Below are 18,184 nucleotides of genomic sequence, written 5' to 3' on the forward strand. Positions count from 1 at the left end.
AACACACACATCTCTGCATTTGAAATAGAAATACTATTAACATCATTTTTCAACGCAGTCCCCAGACAAATTATTTGCAACCCAGGTGAAAAGAACGAGTCGTGCACAATCAGAGTAGTGGTCACAGGATAGTTGGGTGCTCGGAGAGTTTTAAGTAGGCAAGATGCAGCTTGAAAATCCGAGCAACCCACAGTATCACTCAATATTGTCTGTACGTTCTACAGGTAACCCTTTCCATGTTATTTAAAGAAGAACATTTAGACAGACAATTGGTTGAAAAAACTCGCACAATGTCTGATAGCACTTTATAGCACAAGTATTTATTCCATCTCAAAACACTGGAAAATATAGACAAGCATGAAGCTCTTGAGGCACGAAATTCAAGACAAATGACTTTAATAAGAATCTCTCTTTTTTAATTCAGTTGGAGGAATAAAGGATGCTAGTAATTCTGTACTTACATTCATTGATTGACAATAAACACTTGCATTAAATATTTAATATGCCACTCTTCCATAATAAATATTTAACAAAACATTAAAGGAGGTTTTCGAATATTTATTAGGCACTGACTTAATTCATTTGCTCTGTTCCCTGATATATTACTAATTCGATATCAAAAGTCATTAAGCCAGCCTTGAAATGGCTCAGTTTTAGTCTCAGGTAACTTTAAAGTTTGAAACTTTACACACATTAGTATTGCTTAAAGGGTATATTCTCTGCAGTATATGCCACGTTGGTTTATGTACAGTTGGTATGCACATAGATAGAACAATGTAATTAGCTAATGTTAGAAGCTTGCTAATTAGCCACTTCCCCCCTTCCCTCCCAAATTATATATTCAACTATCATTTTAAAAGCCCAGTGGCACAGAGATATGTGTATGCCCCACTGTAGCAAGATTTTGAGAAATGTTTGAAAACTTACTTATGAATCTTCAGCGCATTCCCTGGGCTTTTTATTGAGCTTACTTAAAGACTTTACATTGTCACGCCTAAAATGTGACTAGCGTGGAAAGAAAAGAAAAGGAAAGGAAAAAAAACCGTGGAAAAATACAGTTAAAATATCTTTAAGACCCTCCCTCAGCTCCCACTCCCTCCCAACAGCCCCCACCCCCATATCCGAATCCTCGTGAAAAATAGAAAGCAGAATCCAAATCGGGAAGGAAAAAAAAAAAACTTCACAAGCCATCCCTTGTATTTGCCCTCTGCTTTGAATGCTTACAAGGGGTGTGCCTTAAAGAAAATGAATACAAAGCTGCAATTGATTTTCATAATGTTTCTGCGGTGTTTGAAAACCAATCGTTTGAACCTCTGAGATCTTACCTAAGTGAACCACTCCTACACATCTAAGTGCTCCAAACTGATATATGACAATATCTACTTTGGATCACGTGTTCCTTAGAGCGACTAAGACGGATAGCGCGTCATCTCGCCTTCCCAAATTTTTCCCCCTCTGCACATCGGATCCAAAACATCTATCTATAGAGCAAGAAAAGGAGAAAGATGTTTAACTCAGTGAATCTAGGAAACTTCTGTTCTCAATCGCGTAAAGAGAGGAGTGCTGACTTTGGAGACAGAGCAGGTTGCGCTTCCAATCTCTACCTCCCTAGCTGCACCTATTACGTCCCAGAATTTTCAACTGTGTCATCTTTCTTGCCACAGGCCCCCTCTCGCCAAATCTCCTACCCTTATTCCACTAACCTCTCGCAAGTGCAGCCAGTTCGAGAGGTCTCCTATGGTCTAGACCCCTCTAGTAAATGGCATCATAGAAGCAATTACGCATCGTGTTATTCCGCGGAAGATCTGATGCATAGAGAGTGTATCCCGCCTTCCACCATGACCGAAATGCTAATGAAAAACGAAAGCGTGTACAGCCACCACCATCCCAGCTCTAACCATCCTGCATCTACGGGATTCTACTCCAGCATGAACAAAAACAGTGTCCTGCCCCAGGGCTTTGACCGGTTCTTCGAAAATGCCTACTGCGGGACAGAGAACCCGCCTGAGAACTGTCTGCAGAAAAGCGAGAGCAAACTGGAATCCGACTCCCAGCCCAGTGCACTATCATCCCGCGGAGAGCAAGGCATAGACCCGGAAGACGAAGAGGAAAACACAAATCCAGGGTCTTCAGCCTCGTCTTCTTCTGTCAACAAGGAAGGAAGCAAAAACAGCAACTCGAGTAGGTAGAGCAGTAAATGGAAAGGTTAAGGGACTAGCCCGGTGTTTTGTCGGTCAAATTTTATGTGGAGTTTTATAAGCATTCAAAGGATTTTATTATAACCTACAAAGCTCTTTCTTCCAACGAGAAGAATTTTTACGATGGGAAAGCTCTTTGAAAAAATGGAGATGTTAGGCGTAGACACAGTATCTTAGAGTCTGTGAAATTTTAAAAGCACACCATCGTGGCAAATATTAACTTTGATCATGAACTTACATGAGCATTTTAAAAGGATTTGGTCCCGGGTTGCTGAGGGTAAAAGCCAATTGGGCAGAACACCGCTGTAGCTTCCTGTGCTTGCTTTTAGGCACTAAGATGCATGTAGATTTTTTTTTAATTAAAAGTATATGTTGGGTCTTTCTTTTCTCTCTCTCTCTTTTGGTAAGGGGGTGTGGAGCTAAATGCAAAATGTGCAACATTTTAATTAAATCCTGAGTCTCTATCTTATTTATTTTTAATTGCATTGATTATTCGTAAAGCCTAGTGGAATTTCTGTCTTTTGTCATTAAGGTCAGATAAAAAAACTCACTACATTTCTAAGAAAACTTAGAGGCGTATTTTAAATTCTGAAGCCATGCAACTTTTAAACTTAGCGATCACGGTGAGATTTTTTTCTCTCTCCCCTTTTGCTATTTGGTTTCATGATGAAAACAATGCATCCCTTTTCTTGCTCAGAGGCTAAATTCTATTTTACTTTGATTATTTTGGTGTGTGTGGATGCTGGTACTGAAGTTAATCAAAAACTTATGCGGAACACAATGTCTAGTTCCTACAGTTCCAACATTGCTCATGCTGTTTCTATACAAATAACAGATTTGCAGCTTGAACGTATGTTTTTCAACAGCTACAGTTTCTTTAAAGCCTGTTTAAATTAATTGCTGCCTACAGCCCCTAACTCTGCTTAAAAATATGTCTATCACAAAATCCTGTGCAGAGGTAGTGTATTTAGAACATAACTAGGACACAATCCTTAAAACCATATATAACCTCACCTCTGCATTATACTAACAATGGGCAAATATAACAGTGGCGAAATATATTAGCCCATGCATCTATAAATATGTATATGTATATCCATATATATGGAGTCAGATCTAGAGATGAGTCTATGCGTTGCATTTGCTTAGTATTTACATTCCCTTCTGTTTTTTTTTAAGGTGCTCCCCGTACAAGAAAGAAGAGATGTCCCTATTCGAAATTCCAGATCAGAGAGCTGGAGAGAGAATTTTTCTTCAATGTCTATATAAACAAAGAAAAAAGGCTTCAGTTGTCCAGGATGCTAAATCTCACTGATCGACAGGTTAAAATTTGGTTTCAGAACAGAAGAATGAAAGAAAAAAAATTAAGCAGAGACCGCCTGCAGTATTTTTCTGGAAATCCCTTATTGTGAACACATCTTTTTCCAATCCTCTCTGCTGGTGAAGTAGATCTCTACTAAGAAGGAACTCTGAAAGCATGGGTTGTGGTCTGAATCTACTAGCAACCTCAAAGTTTAAGCCTTTTCGTTACTTATATTTGAATGGAACAGTTCTAAGTAACGCAAGGAGTTCAGATATCTAAACGTTTAAAGGACTAGAAAACCATGGACTTTTTATTTAACGTTTTGTCTGAACAACTGGGATTTTTTTTTCATTTACTCATCCTTGTCTATTTGAATAAATCGCAGTGCTGTGTTATAATGATCATGGTGATGATTTCAATATGCAGTTAACATGTGCTATCACAGACGCGGCCAAAACCTTCCTCTATGGTTAATTTGGATACCTTGATTTGGGAGAGTGTGTGTGAGTGTGTGTGTGTGTGTGCGTGCACACATATAAATAGGAGTGTGCGTATCCACACCGACCATGTGTGTTCTCCTGCTATCCATGCCAAGAACTGTTGTCGAAACCTAATTTAAATATTCTGTTCCGTTGCAGCAAGAATGGGTTTATTTCATATATATATATATATATTCTATGCAGTCCCACTTTTACATTTTTGGGGGGTTGGGGGGAGGGAGGGGTGTATGGACGAGAATATATTTGCAATAACTGTCTCTAAGTGGTTTGTAAATACATTTCGTAATGCATTTTTTTCCCGGATCTAGAAGAACAATATCAACAAACAACAACAATAAGAAAAGATTTTTGTGTATGTAAAGTGAATTCCCGGGAAACTCTGTGAAATTCTGTGGTAAATAAAGATATTGCAAGCTGTTCTACATTATGATTTTATTTGACCATTTTATTAGTACTTCCCCTCTTTAAACCTCATTGCGGTCAGTGCGGTATGGACTTCCCAATAGAACTTTTAATACCTAAATGGTAATGACATCAAATATATATATTTGATACTATCACCATATATAATCATCCATCGTCACCTGGCTCAGTGCAATGTGGCATTGTCCAAATTCATCTGACTCCTCTAAGTTAAAGTTTACATTTGTTGGAGGGTTCATTGTATTCCTCACCGAATTTAAATTTTTATTGGAATTTCTTGGCCCAATAATACAACTGTGTATTTGGTTCCATGGGTCTTGCTCTGTTTTTCCGGATGTAATTAATCTTTTGCACCATATATTTGACTTTTGTAAGTGAGTGCAACTCTAATTACACAAACGAAGGTGCTGTATTTCCATAAAGTCAAATATAAACTGCCTTATACGTACAAAGCACAAATGCAAAGTCAAGTATTTAAATTCCTGGTTAAGGAAAACAAGTTCAATTCCCAGACTTTTGGTACAGAAGTGCATTTTATGTTTACACAAAGCCTTTTCCCTCTCCTGAGCGGACTAAAGAGACACAATTTGGTTTAAAGGAAAAAAGAAGTACAGAAAACGCCGTCAGTGGTTTGAGACATGTATGTTGTGTATATAGAATGGGGGGGTGGGGTGGTGTTGTTTCGTTTTGTTGCTTTTCAGCCTGAATTCTCATATCTCTTGATGTGGAGTTTTGTATGGGTAGGAGTGGGGGGAGAATTTAAAAAGAAAAAGGAAAAAAAGAACAAAAGAACATCAGCAAAGAAACAACACATTATATTCCCATACATTGACAATGTTCTTGTAAAATTCTCATAATTGCTTTTAAATACAGCCTCAGACTTTGATGGTGGCTTCTGATTTTATGTGACAGCGGTAGGGGAAATTGCAAGCCACAAAAATGTGCTTCGCTTGCACACACACAAAAAAAGAATAAATGAGAAACAACTTTTGTTTTCGTGATAGACCCATCCTCGTTACGCCATGGTATAATTTGAACGGCTGATGTTCATAGACATGTTTCTCATTAAATGAGATGGTTATAAAAAAAAAAGCTAGATGGCAAAGAGCTTCTTTGAATTTATGTTTAAAACGTGGAAATGTTTAAGGAGATATCCCCATGGCCTAAAACCATGCCAGCCCTTTGGAAATCCAAAACCTGAACCTTCCTTTGGTAGACAATTCCTTGATAGAATAGTGAATAAAATATGAAAGAGCTTTGAAATAGGATGGAGACCAAAGCCATGCTCCTAGCAGATGCAGCCACTCATTGATACAGTCGAAGAGCTGCCAAAGGAAAGGGGAAATTATTCATATAAACCCACCTTTCTTTAACGATTGTTTGCCAAACCTTTCCAAGGTTAGGAAAACTAAGCATAGGTGCAATGGGGTGCTTATCACGAGGACAGAAACCGCAGTTAATGCTCCGTAACAGCAGCCACTGTCCGGACAAAAGCTAGTAGTCTAGACATTGTAATAAAGACTGCAGCACTAAACAGCTTAATTTTTCTTAATTACCCCGTCTGGCCATAGGAAAAGACTTCCGCAGTAAATAGTAAACAAATAAGGGTGTTTTGCCCAGGGATTTTTTCCCTCCCTCCCCTTCCATGTCTTCAGCTCAACTCCAACACAATGAAACTCGAGGCCTAGTTCAAAGTTTTCGCGAGCTAAAATGGAATGCTAGTTGTAAAACCCAAGTTTATAGACCATGTGGGAGTTTACAACAGCATTAAGCAGCAGTGCCATGTAGGAAAAGGCTGTTAATGTTCTTTTTGGGGGGGAGTGGTTGCCTGTGTGTGTGTGTGTGTGTGTGTGTGTGTGTGTGTGTGGCGAGGCTAGGTGAGGAAGTGGGGATGGATTGGATACCACACTGGATGAATTTGGAAATAGTTGGCTTTGATTTGGTTGTCCTGTGATGTATTTTTTTTTAAATCGTCACACTTAACCGCAAAAGGCCAACCCTGCAAGTGGAGTTCTGTATATTGAGATTATGCTCCTTGTACCGGGGGAGGGGAGAGGAGAGAGGTCCACAGGAAGAAAAATGTGAATATATGATGTCTTTGAACTTCAATAAAGTCAAGTCCATCACCTTTAACCCTTTGTAATAAAGCGGAATCAGAGAGGCTTTCTGTGTCCCCGCCTCCTGAGAAAGAATTAGGGGGGCGGCGGGGTGTGGAACGGAGGAGAACCCACAGTTTTATATAAATTCAAATTTTGGGCCAAACGTGGCGTTTATGATGAGCTAATATTTAACTCAACCTCGCCGCGTTCATTGCATGTCGAAGAAGGTTTAACACACACACACACTTTATTATTGTTATAAACCTTTTGATATCTTAACGCATGAAAAGTTTTTATAACTTTGTTTGGCATAAAAGTTTTACAAGGTTTTTTTATTATTATTTCCATCTAATGTCCGTCACAATAAATGCTCCCTCATAGGCTGGGGGAGCTTGCTGTATAGTTACGTTAATGACACACAGACTAATTGTGAAGGACCTTTCCATGTGACGTACAAACACCCGACCTGTTTCCTATTCCTCCCTGGATTCCCTGCACAACATATTGGAAGCTGCTGTAGGTTACTTTGTTGTGAAATATTGCACAGGGGGAAGAAGGCGAGGGAGCAAACTTCTAATTGGCTTTTTGCAGAATAATAACGTACATTTAAGTTGGCTTCCATACAGGGGAAATCACTTCCACTTTTGCAGAAAATGCAGGTGATTTTTTGTTTTGTTTTAAAGAACTGCAAATGCACATCCAGGAATAAAGTGTACAGGGACTGTAGTTATGTTAGACATGGCTGTTCACACACCACGCACACACATATACATACACACGACACACACACATGCAGAAAGACACCAACCCACTCTCACATGCACACTCTCCTAACAGTTCTTGAGTTGAGGAACGTAAACTTGACTGTGTGATAAGTGCGGTCCTCTCAGGGCGAGTTCTCTTTGGTGACATGTAAATAAACTACTCTGTTGAGCAACTCCGCAAGACCAGCAAACAATAGCCATGAGGGAAAGCCATCCTGTTACCATTTGCACTTTCCTCATGGGTTTGACGTTGCCTTGGAATTTGGCAAAAATGGGATTAGAAAATCCGAAGAACAAAGACATTGGCTTTGGCAAGTGGATTGGAAGCGACCATCAATTGAGCTAATCTTCGCCTGTGGATCATAGGGTGAATTAATTTATTTGTGTGCGAGTAACTTTGGTAGGAGCCATGGCTAAGCCCGACGGAGAGCCAGGACTGTGTACAATGTAAATAAATAGCTTGCTCTCCCAGTTTCCTTGTCTTGGAGACTCTCGGGAATGGCCATTCATTTTTTTCCCTCCTGGTTTACCCCTCTTTTGGGTGGAGGGCAAACAATTTGGTGTTGAAATATCGTGCGGGCTCTACCATTGGGGAGGAAAAATCACTTTTGTAAAGTAATTCTGGTTTTTTAATGAAAGCATTTGTAACTGACACGAGAGTTGAAAAAAAAAAAGCCAAACTACTTCTTCTGGTTGGCGTGCATGGCTGAGTGCCTCTTTGCTATCAAAGAGAAAATTAAAACCTGACTTATATTATATTTTTTCCAAAATGGCGTCTCATTAAGGCCTTGCTTATCCGCCTTTAATAAAGTTGGAAAATATACGGATGCACAGCATATGTTAGATTTAAGCACGTTCTTCTGCTTTTGATAACTTCTAAATTACAACATGAAACCACAAGAATGTGGTTTGCAACCTCATAAGGCTTTTTTTAATCTTTAGTTTATGAATTAGAATATAGCATATAGCTGATGGAGCCCATAAAAGACTTTATTAGTTTGAGACAAAAGAACAGACTTTAATATAAACATTACAGTTTTTTTATGCGCTACAAGTAGTTGGGCAAAATCGTTCGTTTTAATTTTTAAAAAGAGGGCTTAATACCTTTCTAGGAATTAAGTGATACATTCTTAAACACATCGGTTCCACTGCTTTTAAAAGGTGGTTGATATAACCCGCATGTTTCTGTATAAATGGTTGTTAAAAGAGCTGAATCTCTTTGAATCAATTCAGTTTTGCAAACAATAAGTATTTAAGGAAACAGGAGTGTTTGTTTCAAGGTTATATTTCAGGCTGCGGACTTTAAAGATAACTAAAGTAACTCTCCGAATCTAGATAGATACGTAGATAAATATTCTTACACCCTCGTGCTATTTACTGTAATTCTGTTGTACCTACTATTAATTCTATATTCTCAGATCTAGGTGAATCTAGCAAAATAAAATGATCAGATCCTAGAACAATTCTCTGTAGTATATTTCAACCCAATGGGTCGGAAATTCACGTGTATTCAAATTTTTTGAATTAGCTTTTTTTTTCCCTTATGAAAAAGTGGAATTGTTAATATCCCACCACTCATCTAATGACTGATAATTGGTTAAATCTATATTTGAAACAAAAATGTTTATTGAGAAGCACTTGGCAGATGGGAATTTCAGCTTTATATACGCATTGCCGACGATATCAAAATACCAGCATTTTAATACAACTTCCTTCAGATTTCCTATGTGCAAAGACAGAATGTTTTGCTATTTTTCTAATTTAGTACGTTTTAACATTTCAGCAGGCACTTAAGTCTTTTTACTTTTTGACTTTTCCACACACTTTTTTTCACTAATTATATTATTTTCAAAGGAACACGCCCAAGAAGTAAAATGCACCAATTTCCAAAACCTCTCCTTTTAGCTTACAAATGTAATCAAAGAATGAAATATGCCCCCAAACCTCTGATATGAACAATCCTGTTGTTTGTGTAACATTTAAGTTTGTTAACGCATTTGGAAAATTACAGGACACATTCCCCATTGAATAAACTTTAAAAAAATCCTGGCACACTATTATTTTCTTCTGTCACCCGCACCACTCATGCCTGTATCTGAATTACTCTTTCAAATTTTCTCCTCGTGATCAAAGGGTAACCAGACTAAAACCAGTATATTAGAGTCTGAAGACTGCTATGTTGGGCGTAGGAAAACGTAAACACAGTTTTCAATGCCACCTCAAGGAACATAATATCATTCCATAATGCTATGACTTAAGTTACTCAGAAAGAAGGAAGTAGAATAAGAGGGATTGTAAAGTTTGATAGATTTCTTGTGGTGATAGTTTACAGTTTCTAAGCCAACATATAAAGGCGTGGGTTTTATTTTTGCATCACTGTTATTGTACTCCAGTGTACTTTGTCATAAATCAGAATTATTTCTGCAGCAACATGGGGGCATAATACCGGGAAGAAATACAAATTTAAGATAATCATTAAAGTGTTGCTACCAAATACTTCCTAGACGCGAAAATGAATGTTTGTAATAAAAATGTAAGAAAAGTTGGTAAAAATACAATGGATATAAGAGTCAATTCTGTGCATAACTCTCGGTTAAATAATTAGATTGAAAAGGGGGCAGGTGAAATAGTATGTGTATGGCTGAGATATTCTTTGTTAGAGATATTATACACGTGCATTTTAAATTCATAGGGCAAAGATGGGCTGTTTGAGTCTTTTCCCCCCTCCCTTAAAGACGCACCATGTGTGTCTAACAAAGAACACAGGTTCTGTGGAATCACATTCGCTGATTTCTTGATATTTTTAGGCAATTATCTGCCTTTGGAACTCAAAACAGGACAACCTCCCAGTAAGGACAATAGCAGAACATTAGCCGCTTGCTTCATATACATAGGCATTGAGGGAAAGGCACGCATGAAAAGGGGGGATCCCCCTCCCCGCCCCCCTTCACACACACGCACTCACAGAGAGAGAGAGAGAGATTTTTATGTGACATAGACTTCATTAGTTTCTTAGCGCTTGTATAAATAAAATACCACAGGTTAGTCCAAATGTCTATGTGAAACAGAAAGTTATCTAGGAACATGTGTACACATCTCTGTGAATCTATGGCATCTAGGTACATTTGCATCAAAGTGTGGTTTGTGTGTATGAACATTCAGCATCTATATTGTTTTCCTAAAAGTGTGTAAAATTCAAAGTAGGTTATTAAAGTCTTTGACACACATAGGCTCTCTCCTTTTAAGTTTTAATAGCGTTTGTTCGTATTTATTTTCTGTAATTAGAGGGAAGCATTTTTCCCAACGGGGGTTCTACTTAAGCTGATGAATTTTATTTCTTTTTCCATTAATGACCCATGTTTATCATACTTCTAATTATTTTTAACTTTAAACAATATTCGGTCTCCTGGAGAGGTCCTCTGTGTTCCTTGCTAACCTCGATTCTCTTTTGATGTAACAACAAAATCTATGCTGAAGTTTTTAAAATCATATACTATTTTTGATTGAACTGATTTTTCTGCATGCTGTTTTATTTGTTTCAAAAGTTCTTGAGCAGCATCTTGGAAAAGAGAGTTTAAAATCTTTCAAACGTTGCCATAAATTAATTGCTTTGGCAAAAGCGAGTACACAAAATGACTGTTAACAATGTAAATCTTTATTTTATAAACACAACATTTACACTTTCCTAAAATATGAGGTTTCCACGGTGGATCGTCTATTTCCAACAGCACACACAGATACGACATTTCCTCTAGATTCTATAAAGGCTTCTGGGTCTGAGAGAGAGAGAAAATTCAAATTATTTGAGGTTAAGTTTAATCTTGATTAGGGTTCATACAACGCATTAATATCTTCCTTTGACAAAAGCACAGGAATACATGGCAAAAATCAGGAAAACATATTTAATCTGCAGGCAGACAATCCAGGAAACTATAAGGTCAAATTCTGGTGTCCCAGAAATGCACATGTGAAATGTTTGACTGACCAGCATAAATTATTGGGTAGCCAGATCAGCTGCAAAAATAAAGTAGAAGAGGGGGGAAAAAGGGGGAAAAAGCAGTATAATACAAAATTGCGTTGGTCTTTAATTTCATCACCTATAAATGAGAAAATATTGGTTCCCATACTAAAGTTTTATTCTTTGCTTATAAATATTATGTGGAATTTTCGTTGGATATCATAAAACTGAACGATTTCTATCAAACTGTTTTTAAAAGACCTATGCAGATAACACAAATAGAGGCAATAAAGTCGCAAATAGCTTTCCAGGGGAACCAAATGGCGTCTGAAGCGTAGGAAACCTTTTACTATGTTGTATAAGGTGGAGGGGGAGCACAAAATTGTATAATGCAGTTTTAGGCTGTCTCGGCCTAAGAGATTTAAATTTGTCACACTGGAGGATTGAAGAAGAGAAGGTTGGCAAGTCTCTTGCAAGTTAACGCAGAGTGGAACTGTGAAATAGTTCTGTAACACCTTGGGGAAAGATGGTTGCAGAAGTCTGAATAATTCTACACTTTAAAGCGCTACAAATTACGCAAAATGGTCCGGTTCAATTTTTCATATTTCTATGTTATTTTCCCCCCCGAATTTGCTTCCTTTCCCCCTCCCGTTATGAAAGGTCGTGGGGGTAGCTTTTCTCCCCTTGAAAGTGACTCTGAACCCGTGTGTCTTTCCAATCGGTTGTAATGATCTTGAAATTCGAGGCTTTTTTTCTTTCTATTTATTTATACGCTAGTCCCATTCCTCGCCTAACCTAAAATCAGCGTTATCTAAGTAGGATTGCCTCCTCCCCTAGTAAAAATAATACACACTAAATCAATTTATTTTAATTGCTACACGACATTAGAAACTGTCCAGTAAAGAAATGAGGGAAAAGGAAAACACATAGGTAAAAATTCCATCTCTCCTTGGAATAGTAGTGATTGTTCTGTGGTCGTTAAGTTAAACCCACATAACAGTGAAATAGTTTAACAAAATGGAGAAGGAGAAATTATCTATCAAGAAACAAACTTTTTCTTTTAATCCCCCCAGTAAAAAAAAAATCATACCAAATCGGGAAGTTTGTTTTCGGAAATCCATGCACTAAATATTTGGTCAAATACAATTTTGATTTTTTTGGTTATTTCCTGAAGAGGAAAAACAAACCCCCACCATCGCAATGTTGTCCGTTTTTATTTAAAGATCGATCATATTTATCAACTGTACCCTTTTTCTCCCCACGAATACATTTATTTTGCAAGATTTGTGCATATCACAGACGCAATTTTAGCAAAGAAACTTCAGACAGTTAACATTGGAAGTGGATTATTTTTTAAAAAACGCTGTCTTTTCAGAGTCTATGTCGAGGGATGCAACGCTTACTCATACCACAAATAATAATAATAATTTTAAAAAACCGGCTTTTTGTTGGGATTTAAACAAAAACTGCTTTCCAAATATTCACACAGGTCTATTTTAGCACCGAAATTAAAGACTGAAACCATCGCGGTGAAACTTTTTACATATTTTTTCCTGATCCCAAATACATTTAAAAAAACAAACAAACCCGAGGTCTCAAGAGGCATCGATCCTACAGTTCCACCCTTTAAAGAACTGCACCCACCCCACCGTTAAAAAGAAGCAAAATCCACCCCACCGTTCGATGAAAACCCAAACCACAGCAACCTAAAATATTTCAAGTTCTGTTACAGAGGAGGGGGGGGGCAGCACTGGGAATTTTGCTAAGAAGAGAGCGGGGAAGGAGGGGGTGGAAAGTTGAATTAGGGTTTTTTGGGGGGGAGGGGGGTCTCTGCCTTTTGCTAGAAATTGGATTTATTTCAGGCAAAAGAAGGAAAGAAAGGAAGGCAAAGCGAAGAAGGGGAATTAAGGTTGGTTCTTTCCTGACCTTTTTATTTGGATTTGACTTTGCTCGTATTTGCGCTTTCGCTTCCCCCTTTTTTTTTTTTTTTTTTTTTGGGTTTCGCTTCCCCCCACTCTGCTGTAGACACGCGTTGGTTCATTGGTAAACAAACTCCCGCAAACCGGGGGAGCTTTTTCTCCTTTGTTCAAAGTGAAGGTCCCGGGCTCCCTACCCGGCAGAGACGGATAGATGTCGCTGTTGCTCTACGCTAGTTTTCTCCGCTCGCAACAACTTGACCCTTGTGACGTCATCGGCGTCTGAATCATCAAGGCCATTTTCAATCCTCATTGGCCTGGCCGTCACGTGGTGGGGGACCAATGCGTGGATAATTATGGGGCTGCTATTTTTCCCTAAAAAAAAGATGTCAGCCCTTGGCTGTAGTATTCCTCTTTAAAATCCCTCCCTGACAATGTCATGTCCCGACAATGTGACTTCTAACTCCTTTTTGATGGACTCGCTGGCCGGTACCTGTAGAGGCGAGAATTATTCCTCTAACCAAGGAATGTATATGCAGCCTGGGAGCGATTTCAGCTGTGGAATGATGAGAAACTGTGGAATTATCCCGTCTCTTTCCAAAAGAGACGAGGTGAATACCGCCAGCCTGTCTCTCAACACCTATCCATCTTACCTTTCTCAGCTAGACACTTGGTGTGACCCAAAAAATACTTACAGAATCGAACAACCTGTTGCAAGACAGCTCCCATCCTGCTCTTTCCCAACCAATGTCAAGGAAGAGAATGTATGCTGCATGTATAACGCTGATAAAAGGGCGAAAAATGCCACAGAGACAGCCCTCTACCCCAATCAAATGCCTGACTCTTGCCTAAATGACCATGAAGTCCCTGTTCCTAGCTACTATCGAGCCGGCCAAGGTTATTCCTCTATGGAGAAGACGCCAAACTGCAACAATCCAAATGAGTTTGAGGCAAGTTTTGACTCCAGGGCGAGTCTGAACCCAAGGAGTGAGCGTCTGGAACAACAACAAGCCCCACCACCAGTGGCTAAAGTGAGTTTCCCCGAAAACACAAAAACAGATAATACCCAGAACACATCCACCAACGAAATTAAAACAGAAACAAGTGCCCCAGCTCCAAAAATAAGCTCTTCGGAAGCAGAGAAAGACCTGAATAAAAGCACTGACACCAGCACAGACAATTCTGACAATGAAGCAAAAGGTAAGGGCTTATTCATTATCGGTAACTGGTTTCAGAAAATGATCAGCATAATAATAATACTAATACCACTACTACTACTACTACTAATAAGATGCACTTTACACTGCAAACTTCGCCGCACTTATGTCTGAATTGCTGCAGTCGTTTTTAAATTCTTACTCGAAATAAAAATCACTGAGAAAATAGAGCAGTCAAATGTGTTAAAACACATGTTCTCGCTATTTAAAGGGGAGACTTGTGCCTGCATTTAGTTAGGTATGTAGCTGCTAGGAACGGTGTATATTTAATAAGGTTAGGTGCCTTTTAGAATAGTCTAAAATGGCAATGAGTTTAAAAAAAATCAGTTCAGCCAGACATTTACCTTATGTTATTTTCTAGTTAAATGTTTTATGTGGTCGTGGAAGGCAATTTTTACTCTTTTTACTTGCTCAGTGTAAAATGTCTGAGGAGAAAAAGAAAGCACGGATTGAGTCTTATTTTCACTTGCAAATATCTCAGGTTTGGGTTGTGTATTGTATTCCATTTCATTGCTCGAAAAAGCTTTTTTCCTGGCGAATTGAGATCTTGTTTGTGAAGGCAAAATTGTTTCTTGGTGTGAAGCAGATGTTCTAAGTTTGGGTTTCTATGAGGAGAGACTTCCATTTACCATATTGTATTTTCATTGTAGAGATTTCATGTGGGTTGAAATGTTTGTTTATCTTAATATTCAGTTGTCCTGTAGACCTAGATTCAAGATAGACTGTTTGAAGTATTTATTTGGGGTCATTAAGTAGAGGTATATGTATGAATGAGTGGGATTCTCTGAAAATTTGGCGTAAAATACATAGCACAAAATATTACTGGGAGCGGATGGAGATCTAAGCAACGGATTTTATTATTTGACTGTGGTGCATGGGTTAAAATAGCTTCCGTGTCCAGTAATTTGTAATACGCTAGAAATCAAGCAGAAACGAAGCAGTTTGGTAACTATGTAATTTGTATATGCATATACATATACGTGCATGTGGTATGGTGTGTATACTCACATACATCCTCTGTGTATGGGTACCAGAAAAGCATACAGATATTTCATACCCACTGTCGTTTTCGTGAAAGATATCTTCATACAAAATCACCTTTAAAATTGGCCTTTCAACAAAACAAAATATATAGTCCAAAACATTATTTTCATTTTTTCCGCATCCAATGACATTATTTTATCTGACAGCTGAGTTACAAATACACAAAACACAAAGTCAAGTTTATCAAAAGCCCTACAAACTTCTCTTCACAAAGCGCGTTCTATTTTCATGTCAAGATATATTTTCGTGGGAGTTAACAGAAGGATTATTTTGGCTTTGAACTATAATTTGGATGTGTGTGGGGGGGAAATAAAGGTTTCTACTGCAATATTGGTGTTAACCAAAATGGGTGTACGTTTAAAGTAATTGATTTCCAAACTTTTGCTTTTTCAGAAATGAATATATCGTGAATAGTATTTTTAATCGCCAGAACCAGTATGAGGCAGTTTTTGTTTGTGTGTGGTTTTCTTTAAATTAAATTATTTTAAAGCTTAAGTTTTCCTTTTTGTTGAATCAGAATTTTATTCATTGTCAAGGTGTGATTTTTGAATTCAATTTAAGAATTTTGGAAAGCTAGAGGCTTAGCGAGAATTTCAAAGGCTCAATAGCATGAAAGGGCATCTGCAAACTTAAAGGTGGCTTAATTACAAATATACTCATTGTTAAGGCATAAGTGGTTAACTAAAGTTCTTATTTTCAATCGCTGAATCTTCTGAAACTAGCATGAATATAAAAGTAAGTGGATTATTGTAGTCATAGGACATGTCATTTTCTTCTTGCATAGTTAGACTTAAATATAGACGACTACTGATGCCAGAATTTTCCCATGATCAAATTCAAATCCCAAGTATTATATATATAAAATACTTGGGATTTGAATGTGTCTATATCTATATATCTATATCTATATAGATATATCAAATATTTGGGATTTGAATATTTGCTATATAGATATTTGCTATATAGATATAGCAAACACATGCATTTGACTTTATGAAGTGTGTGTGTAAGTGTATAAGAGAGGGTGTGTATATATAAGAAATAGAATTACAAAGGATAAATATATACACCCACTTTATAAAGGCAAATCCATTTCACATAGTCTGTATTTACGAAAAATACACTTGATATTAATATGCTTCACAGACTCCAAGCATCTGACCCCTGTTAGAAGACAGTGCTTCAGTGAACCTGATATTTCAGAGGATAATAATCAGATTTCACCTTAGATGATGCTTTTGTAGTAAAGCGTGTGTGTGTGTGTAGAAGGAAGCAATGGCAGAACAGTTACGGAACTTAGGAAAGTTACACTGTTGATTTTAAGATTTTTTTTTTAAAAAAGCCTTCATGTGGTACACGAAAGGCCATGAATAATTTCATAAAATTATATTCTGTTGACATGTCTGACGTGTGGACAACCCTGCACTCCAGAATAGTGTAAGAGCCGAAAAGAAATTGTATTTCACTATGATATCCGTTACTTGAACTAGGCACAGTTAGTGTGTGAGCTATAACTTAGCCTTGGCTGCATGGATCTGATGTATAGATTCATATTGTTAACGTGGATTTATTTAGCGATTTGGTGATAGTCGGTGGAAACAACTGGACATTTAATTATGTATTTAATGAGTCCTTTAAACCTAAAACACCTCAAAAATAAAAATAAATTGAGCCATAAGCACGACCCCTTTATATGTGTATAGGGGGAGTGATTGTTTTCCACCAAAGAAGCTGTTTTTTAACAATCTTTAGCCTGGTAAATTCTCTTTCCTATTCCACGGATACTTATATAATAATGTTATTTTTAACAGAGGATATAAAGGCAGAAAACACTACAGGAAATTGGCTGACAGCAAAGAGCGGAAGAAAGAAAAGGTGTCCTTACACTAAACACCAGACGCTGGAATTGGAGAAGGAATTCTTATTCAATATGTACTTGACCCGTGAGCGCCGCCTGGAGATTAGTAAGAGTATTAACCTGACAGACAGACAAGTCAAAATCTGGTTTCAGAACCGCAGGATGAAACTCAAGAAAATGAACAGAGAGAACCGAATTCGCGAACTGACTTCCAATTTTAATTTTACTTGAGCGTGTTCAATAATATTTAAGGAAGGGGAAAAGGGGAAAAGAAACCTTGTTCATTTTTTTTCTGGGTATCAATGCAATGCGTATGCAAAAATTAAGGACCTCATAAGCGTCATTTGGGTATTTGCAGTTTGTAGAGCGAAGATGCATCGATATAAGCATGAGAATATATATTGCATCCATGTTTCTATGTAAAATAAAAGATTGATATGGTTGCTAAAACAGCTTATAAAATGTTTTAAGTTATTTACGTGCAGCACAAAACAGAAGGACCCTTCTCTATGCATATTATGTTTAGGATAATAGATGCGTCTAAAAGTTTGCTTTTCATATTCTAGTGTAGTCTGCCTATTGTATAATAAAACGACTAAAAGACGAATTTCATATGTGTCTGTAAATTAAAGTTGCAGTGGCAACATGCTCACATCCTGTAGTCATGCAGTTTCTTCCCATGAAGTGATACTATCAACCATATATTTAAGACAAAAAATAAAGCAGTATTGGTATCTTATTATGAAAAAAGTCAATTTATCGTGGTTGTGTTATTTAAATATAGTCTGTATGTGTTATACTTTGCATGTATCTTCCTTTATGGAGCAAAATAAATTTCATAGAACTGTGTACAAATGGGTTTTTTTAAAGTGTTTTTTTAAAACACTTTCCCCCCCCTATATAT

At 37.5% G+C, this 18,184-nt stretch overlaps 2 protein-coding genes and 1 long non-coding RNA gene across 3 annotated transcripts; 2 read left to right on the top strand and 1 right to left on the bottom strand.

Moving 5' to 3' along the window:
- The first annotated feature begins 1,505 nt into the window (after window positions 1–1,505).
- On the top strand, window positions 1,506–3,610 carry HOXC11 (homeobox C11). Its single transcript, XM_039514626.1, has 2 exons — window positions 1,506–2,181; window positions 3,378–3,610. Exons 1-2 carry the CDS (start codon window positions 1,506–1,508, stop codon window positions 3,608–3,610), a joined length of 909 nt encoding a protein of 302 aa, XP_039370560.1.
- Window positions 3,611–10,920: 7,310 nt separating this feature from the next.
- LOC120391316 lies at window positions 10,921–13,402 on the bottom strand. The gene is made up of 2 exons (XR_005591261.1): window positions 13,172–13,402; window positions 10,921–11,063 (listed from the first exon to the last, which is right to left on the bottom strand). It is a non-coding gene; the product is annotated as an uncharacterized LOC120391316 (long non-coding RNA).
- A 187-nt stretch (window positions 13,403–13,589) lies between these two features.
- HOXC10 (homeobox C10) lies at window positions 13,590–17,753 on the top strand. Its single transcript, XM_039514439.1, has 2 exons — window positions 13,590–14,361; window positions 17,234–17,753. Exons 1-2 carry the CDS (start codon window positions 13,596–13,598, stop codon window positions 17,509–17,511), a joined length of 1,044 nt encoding a protein of 347 aa, XP_039370373.1. The 5' UTR covers window positions 13,590–13,595; the 3' UTR covers window positions 17,512–17,753.
- Window positions 17,754–18,184: the final 431 nt, after the last annotated feature.

This window comes from Mauremys reevesii, linkage group 25 (genome assembly GCF_016161935.1).
Source record: "Mauremys reevesii isolate NIE-2019 linkage group 25, ASM1616193v1, whole genome shotgun sequence".
Classification (NCBI taxonomy): Eukaryota; Metazoa; Chordata; order Testudines; family Geoemydidae; genus Mauremys; species Mauremys reevesii.

Coding starts and splice junctions, on each gene's coding strand:
- HOXC11 (XM_039514626.1), top strand. CDS start 1,506: ATGTTTAACTCAGTGAATCTAGGAAACTTCTGTTCTCAATCGCGTAAA. Junction 2,182..3,377: donor AAGCAAAAACAGCAACTCGA/GTAGGTAGAGCA, acceptor TTTTTTTTTAAG/GTGCTCCCCGTACAAGAAAG.
- HOXC10 (XM_039514439.1), top strand. CDS start 13,596: ATGTCATGTCCCGACAATGTGACTTCTAACTCCTTTTTGATGGACTCG. Junction 14,362..17,233: donor TTCTGACAATGAAGCAAAAG/GTAAGGGCTTAT, acceptor TATTTTTAACAG/AGGATATAAAGGCAGAAAAC.